This window comes from Pholis gunnellus (assembly GCF_910591455.1).
Source record: "Pholis gunnellus genome assembly, chromosome: 2".
NCBI classification, from domain to species: domain Eukaryota; kingdom Metazoa; phylum Chordata; class Actinopteri; order Perciformes; family Pholidae; genus Pholis; species Pholis gunnellus.
The window spans coordinates 471,726-479,208 of NC_136536.1; the positions used below are offsets into that span (position 1 = coordinate 471,726).

General features: G+C 45.1%; 2 protein-coding genes across 3 annotated transcripts in view; one reads left to right on the plus strand and one right to left on the minus strand.

Annotated features, from left to right (window-relative positions):
* Window positions 1-634: 634 nt before the first annotated feature.
* Window positions 635-5,046, minus strand: cdk20 (cyclin dependent kinase 20). Of its 2 annotated transcripts, none has more exons than XM_079168109.1 (9): window positions 4,831-5,046; window positions 4,517-4,686; window positions 3,904-4,017; window positions 3,642-3,830; window positions 3,318-3,439; window positions 3,143-3,205; window positions 2,764-2,887; window positions 2,461-2,613; window positions 635-1,171 (listed from the first exon to the last, which is right to left on the minus strand). In XM_079168109.1, the coding sequence occupies exons 2-9, from the start codon at window positions 4,595-4,597 to the stop codon at window positions 980-982; spliced, it is 1,038 nt and encodes a 345-aa protein (XP_079024235.1). In that variant the 5' UTR covers window positions 4,598-4,686; window positions 4,831-5,046; the 3' UTR covers window positions 635-979. The 2 variants fall into 2 exon arrangements, with proteins under 2 accessions (XP_079024235.1, XP_079024234.1); XM_079168108.1 differs by having other exon boundaries at window positions 2,461-2,616.
* Window positions 5,047-5,212: 166 nt separating this feature from the next.
* The window catches only part of uxt (ubiquitously-expressed, prefoldin-like chaperone), a 5,592-nt gene continuing 3,321 nt past the window's right edge, over window positions 5,213-7,483 (plus strand). Inside the window, exons 1-4 of the mRNA XM_079168163.1 lie at window positions 5,213-5,507; window positions 5,651-5,732; window positions 6,085-6,146; window positions 6,301-6,408. Coding sequence (XP_079024289.1) covers window positions 5,410-5,507; window positions 5,651-5,732; window positions 6,085-6,146; window positions 6,301-6,408 — 350 coding nt within the window. The 5' untranslated portion in view covers window positions 5,213-5,409. The remainder of the gene's footprint in view (window positions 5,508-5,650; window positions 5,733-6,084; window positions 6,147-6,300; window positions 6,409-7,483) is intronic.

The window sequence follows — 7,483 nt, forward strand, 5'->3', positions numbered from 1 at the left end:
TAACGGCTCGTTCACTAACGGCTCGTTCTCTAACGGCTCGTTCTCTAACGGCTCGTTCTCTATCGGCTCGTTCTCTAACGGCTCGTTCTCTATCGGCTCGTTGTCTAACGGCTCGTTCACTAACGGCTCGTTCTCTAACGGCTCGTTCTCTAACGGCTCGTTCTCTAAATGTAAAAATATGTTCAAGCACATTTCTGTTCTTTTAATTTAGGGTTAAGAAACACACATTACTCTATCAAACTTTAAAGAAAATAGCAAAGACAAATGTCAACTTTCTATCTCATAGTTATGACTTTCTATCTCATAATTTCGAGTATGGGGATATTTTTATTATTAAGTCTAACTTTACATTTTTTTTTTTATCTGGCGGATTCGCGGGCCACATAAAATGACGTGGCGGGCTGGATCCGGCCCGCGGGCCGGCTGTTTGACACCCCTGCTTTAAACTGACGGAGGACAAACAGGAAGTGAGGGAGGAGACCGTTTGTGTCCATTTCCTTTATTTCTGTTGAGTGAAAATAACTGAACTGAATTTCTTTTGGTTTTTCTTTGATAAAATAATTTATTATTTGTTTAAAGTAAAATACATTACTCTGATTGAAGTACAAGTACATGGTACTTTACTAGAGTATTTCCATCTTGTAATACTTTCTACTCCATTGAGGTCAAGGAGAAGTGGTTAGGAAAGGACACAGGAAGCCACTTTTTACTTCCTGGAGACAGAAACCAGATTCTTTCATTGTTTACAGGCATAAATATAAAACGATTGTTTCGTTGATCAGATGAGATCCAGACTGATGAACCAGGTGATCACACCTGAACTCATGATCATCAATATGAAGTTAATGTGTGAAATCATCTTCTCCTCTGATGATCTGTTCATGTTGTATGTTTTATTTTGAAAGCAACCAGAAACACGTGAAGGTCGACTTCCTGTTAGAACTGAATATTGAAATGTGATTGGTTGGTCCGTCGTTGGTCAGAGGCAGAAGGCGTGTCCCTGCAGCAGTGTGGGGTCTACCACGCTGCACTGCAGGGGCAGGTCCACCGAGAAGTCGGTGGGCGGAGCCTGCAGCCTCTGGCGGGGGGGTCGACCCCCTCTCTGAGGGATGGGCAGCTCTGAGTGGTGAGCAGGAAGAGGAGAGGAGAAGAAGAAGGGATGGAGGAGAGCCTGTGGAGAGGAGGAGCAATACATTAACCTCTTGAACCCTCGGCCTATTTCGAGACCTCTGCTCGAAAATGTCACACTCAAAGTCTAGAGAGTGTAAATCTCTAACTACAAGGTCTATTTGAATAATTTAAATGGAAAAATAACACAAATAAATGTGAGCTTTGTTAACATGTGTACATATCATTGTATATGTTACTGGTAAATGCTGAAACGAATGTTACACACAGCTCAAATTGAAAATTTTCAGGTTCTTTTTTTTTTTTGTGCCTAAAAAGCATTTTTATTGATTTTAAATGATGCAAAAGGCCTAAACGCTCCCAAATCATATCACAACATGTCAGCAGTCCTTTTAAAAAAACAATTGGCTTTGATAGAGTGAAGTATGCCTGAGAAATCAATGCCGGTGTACAGGTCAGCTGAGGTCAGCCAACGTCAATTCTGATTTTGGAAGGAGCATATATCTTATATATATCTATATATCTTATCATATATCTTATTGTACTTTTAAATACTATATAACTTTATATTTCACTTCTTTTATCACTAATAGTGTTCAATCTATCTAATACAGAAGTTTGGCATCATTTTGAGAGCCTGGGCCATATGAAAACTTGTAAAATATGGCTCATTTTCATCAGAATTTCAGTTTTACGTGATGTATTTGAACCTAACACAGCCTGTGATCGGCCGATTTGCGCAATTCCCACAGATTTGAACCCGGCAGACTCTGGGCAGTGTAGTCATTCGTTCTTTGAGTTGTTGACAGAATTTTAAGCCAATAAAATAATCGAAAACTTTAATCCGCCCCCATGGGTCAAACCCATTGGCCAAAACTGAAATTATTATTCATTCGTCATAGTTGGTCGTCAGAGACTCAGTTTTTTTCACAGCACAGCAGAGAGACAGCTTCGATATGCCGGCACGGATTATTCTTTTTTTTCCGATTTTCATCCAGGAAACATAACTTTATAACGGTTTAAAGTAGAATAATTTGGAGGCGATAGTTCGATGCAGTTTGTTGTGCTCGTGCTGCTGGATATGAAGTGTGTGTGTGAAAGTGCCGTAGATAACTGAGGATAACGGGACCGATAACGGTGAACATTGCTCGCCTTCTCCTGGTGAGAAATAGGTGAAATTGTGGTAGTACTTGTAGTACCTTGAAGTACTTTGTGTATTCCAATTGGGGGGCTCTCGGGTAATACATGTATTAATACACCAATACATGTATTAATACATCAACACTGAATCCTCGGGCGGAACCCTGATGAACTCCACTTCCTGTTTCTCACCTGTCTGGCAGAGCAGCGCTGATTGGACGGATAAACCAGGAAGTTGTAGAGCAGGTCGAGGGCCTGAGGGGAGGAGTCAGGGACGATCTGCTCCAATGGGATCGCTGGATTCTCCTTAAAGGCGATTTTATTGTAATCTGGTAACTCCACGATCTCCTGGAGGGGAACAGATGTACTTATACTACTGTTGTACTTCTATGTGCTTCTATATACTTCTATGTGCTTCTATGTATGCAGAAGAAAAAGAAGAAGAAGAAGAAGAGGAACAACAACAACAAAGTGTCATGGTGGACGGTGTCCCACCGGCCAGCTGTCCTCTGTCGGTGTCCCCAGCACCCTGAGGACACAGCACAGCTGCTCGATGTCGTTCTCTCCGGGAAACAGAGGAGACGAGTTCAGAAGCTCACCGAAGATACAGCCCACCGCCCTGAAACACACGGGCTTTTATTGTGAAGGGCTACAGGAACAGGAACAATAGGTCTGACTGGAAGTAAAGTAAAAGTCATGATGTGGACGATGGAGGACGAGCTCACGCTGCATATAATAATAATGATAAACTTCATTTGTATGGAACCTTTTATATAACTGTTAGTAGTAGTAGTGGGATTAGTAGTATTAATAGTTGTACTAGTAGTACTCTGAGTATTTTCAGTATGAAGATGAGTAGTTGTAGTTTTCTCACCACAGATCGACGCCCTCATCGTACTTCCTGGCTCCGTACAACAGCTCAGGTGCTCTGTACCACCTGAACACACACACACACACACACACATGTTCTAATAATAGATTCATAATAGATTCATAATAGATTCATAATAGATTCATAATAGATTCATAATAGATTATAACAGCGTCACCTGGTGGCCACCTGGTGACTGTACAGTCTCTCTTCTTGCTCACTGAACAATCTGGCTAAACCGAAGTCTGCGATCTTCAGATGACCTGAAGAGCTGATGAGGAGGTTAGCCGGCTTCAGGTCCTACACACACACACACGCACACGCGCACGCGCACGCGCACACGCACACGCACACGCACACGCACACACAGGCACACGCACACGCACACACACACACACACACACACACACACACACACAGACACACGCACACGCACACGCACACACATCAGGGCTTTTATTCTGAAGGGCTGCAGGAGTCATAATGAAGAAGTGTTCCTCACTCGGTGCATGATGTCGTTGTGATGCAGATAGGCCACGCCCCTCAGCAGCATCATCATGTAACCTTTGACCTGGGCCGGGGTCAAAGGTCGCTGGGAGTTCCTGATGACCTCAGAGAGGTCAGACAACATGAAGTCAAAGACCAGGACGAAGCCCGTCCCGTGAGGGAAGACCTCCTTCAGCTTCACCACCTGAGGAGGAGGAGGAAGAGTGTGAGGCTGACCCCTGAACTCTGACCCCTGACCTCTGACCCCTGACACTCACATGCTGGTTGTCCTCGATCTCCTGCAGGGCCTTGATCTCCCTCAGAGCCTGGTTGGGGATCCCGTCCTCAAGCCGCCTCAGAGCCACTTTCTTCAGAGCCACCGTCTCTCCAGTCTGAGAGACAACGTGATCAATCAGGACCAGGACCAGGACCAGGACCAGGACCAGGACCAGGACCAGAACCAGAACCAGGACCAGAACCAGAACCAGGACCAGGACCAGAACCAGAACCAGAACCGTTTATTGCCAAGGAAGTTTGCACCAACAAGGAATGTGTGGTGGCGGGTGGTGCGTCACATTTAACAATAAACAAAAACATGAAACAATCAACAACAGTTCAATGATTAATATGATCAATATGAGGATCTGTTATTATTAATAAACTGATCAACAATCTTTGACTTCCTGTTCAGAGCTCCCTCACCATGGTGTTAGGGCCCCGCCCCCCCTTGAAGGTCGAGTTAATGTTGTTTAATTTAATTTTCTTTGAGGTTCCTCTAGAACAGGTCTACAGCTGCTGCTTCTGTTCAACACACTGAACAGCCTCATGCTACCTACAACACACACACACACACACACACACACACACACACACACACACAGGTGTTGTTACCTCGATGTGTTTGGCCTTGAAGACGATGCCGTGAGCTCCTTCTCCAATCCGACCCAGAATACTGTACTGATCCATGTCCATCAACCTGGACCACAGGTCTGAGTCTGGATCCTGGACCACAGGTCTGAGTCTGGATCCTGGACCACAGGTCTGAGTCTGGATCCTGGACTCTGTTAATAAATCAGGTGATTCGTTGATGTTGCGCTGATTTTCTTAATAAATTATAAATTCAATCAACAAAACGTCATTTACTTCAGAGCCTGACGTCACATGAAGCTGCCTGTAGAGAAACGAGCTAAAGCTAGCTAACGTACCTGTTGGCTAGCGTTGCCAGGGTAACCCGGTAGCTAAACTAGCTCAGACGTCATCAGACCCAAACCCGCTGCTGGTGTCGCACCGAAAGTGTCCGACGAGATCCAAAGAGACGCAGAGTTCCGTCTATTAGAAAACGCACAGGTCGGTTTTTATATCTTTTAAATAAATGTGTTAAACGAGCTAACGTTAGCTACAGAGCTGCCAGCTGTCCGCCATGTTTGTTTACAGTGACGTCACTGCGTTAGTCCCCACTACAGAAGCAGAGTAGGTAGAAGAGACTCACCTGTTCTTTATTTAAAATAATAAAGAAAATATTGGACGGTTATTCTATTTACTCTACTTCTGTCGCGCTTGCTGCTTTTATTTTGAAATCAGGAAGTACCTGTTTATCCACGTCCGGCGCAGATCAATGTTTACGTGAGGAATCAGCGTGCTAACAGGCTAACCGGACAGCTCGTGCGGTGATAATGAGTCAGACACGTGAACGTTAGCCTCAGTCAGACACTCAGCCGGTTAACGGAGGAGTTCACCTGTCTCACGGAACCGGAAGTTCGGATTTAAAGAGAAAAACAGAGACGATGTCTCTGCCTGTGGATGCTAATGCTAATGCTAACTTGGACCAGAAGGTTCTGCAGTATGAAAACTTTATCAACGAAGTTCTGAGGAGAGACTTACAGTAAGAAACACACACAAACACACACACACACACACACACACATACACACACACACACACATACACATACAGATATACACACACACACATTGTATAAATCTGCATGTTGTCATGATGAAGATGAAGATGAAGATGTCTCCTCAGGAAGGTGTTGGATCAGAGAGACTCTGTCTATGAGAAGATCTCTCAGTATCTGCAGCTGAAGAACTCTGTCCAGAGTCTACAGGTACGATGAAGATGATGAAGAAGATTTAGAATAAATAGAACAACTAAACACATTAAATGAATAACTACTGTCAACATGCAGAAATACTCTCTCTCTCTCTCTCTCTCTCTCTCTCTCTCTCTCTCTCTCTCTCTCTCTCTCTCTCTCTCTCTCTCTCTCTCTCTCTCTGTCTCTCTGTCTCTCTCTCTCTCTGTCTCTCTGTCTCGCTCTCTCTCTGTCTCTCTCTCTCTCTCTCTCTCTGTCTCTCTCTCTCTCTGTCTCTCTGTCTCGCTCTCTCTCTCTCTCTCTGTCTCTCTCTCTCTCTCTCTCTCTCTCTCTCTCTCTCCCCCCCCCCCCCCCCCCCTCCTCTCAGGACTCCAGCTCCCTAAAGACTGATGTAGACCTCGGGTGTAACTTCTTCGTCCAGGCTGAAGTGTGAGTCTCGAGTCCTCACTGGTTTATAGACACACAGACACATTTTATGTGTTTTGAGGTCTTTGAGGACTTCCGGTCTTCTTCCAGCTGATCAGAACCAAAACATGTTGAACCTTGAAGGATTACCCAGAATCCTCCTCTTCTTGTTCTTCAGGGAGGACTCGTCCAGGATCTTCGTTGCTGTCGGTTACGGCTTCTTTGTGGAGATGAACCACGACGAAGCTCTTCGCTTCATCGACAAGAAGACGAGTCAGCTCACAGCGTAGGTTCTTCTTCTTCTTCTTCTTCTTCTTCTTCTTCTTCTTCTTCTTCTTCTCTTTATGTTTCCGGTGAGTGTGGAGGTGAGACGGACAATTATGGACAATATTTTCCTCATGAGAGACGCTTTGGACTTGTGCAGGAACAGGTTGTGTGTTTGGATCAGGAGAAAGCCTCTGACAGCGTGGATCACTCATATCTGTGTTCTGCACTCAGGCTTTTGGTTTTGGTGACGGTTTTCTGGCTTGGGTTGGATTATTGTACAGTGGTGCTCAATGTATGGTGAAGACGGGGGCGGGGCTGAGTCGACCAACCCCTGTACAGCGAGGGAGAAGACGGGGTTTTCCTATTTCAGGTCAGTTATATAGCTCAGCCATTGAGCTCTCTGTGCAGGTTGAGAGGTGGACTCAGCGGTCTCTCACTGCCGGGTCCTCCGGTCTTCATCGTCCTGTTGTTTGCAGGATGCCTTATCGTTTTAGGAAAAGGCATCATCTGCATGAGTGAACTGGGCCAAGAGTGAAGCCTTGTTGGTGGGACAGTGGAGGGACGGGCAGCACCCGGTCTGCTGGTGGACTGGACTGGACTGGACTGGACTGGACTGGACTGGACTGGACTGGACTGGGGGAAAGAGGGACTGAAAGTCCTGGGAGTTTTTTTGGGCACCGAGGGCTTTCAAGCAAAGACCTGTGAGGGAGTGAAGGAGAAAGAGTGCGCTCGTTTTTCTAAATGGAAATGGTTGCTAGTTGTCGTATAGAGCAGGGGTGGCCAACCAGTCAGAGACCAAGAGCCACATTTTTTACTGTGTTACCTCAAAGAGCCACATCATACACATGAACATCACTCTATCCCTTCCTCACACACACACATACCTTTGCTCAGCCAGATTTATTGTAAATGTCACACACCAATATGATAATGACAGAAATTGACTCCTAAGACCACAGGCCAGTCATTTTCAACAATGAACATTGTGTACACTGTCTCACACAGACAAGCTCTCAGTTCAACCAAGTCCACAAACAAAAATATAATCATTTACAATAGTGTTTTTCTTTTACTATGCATGTTACTTAGTGGGA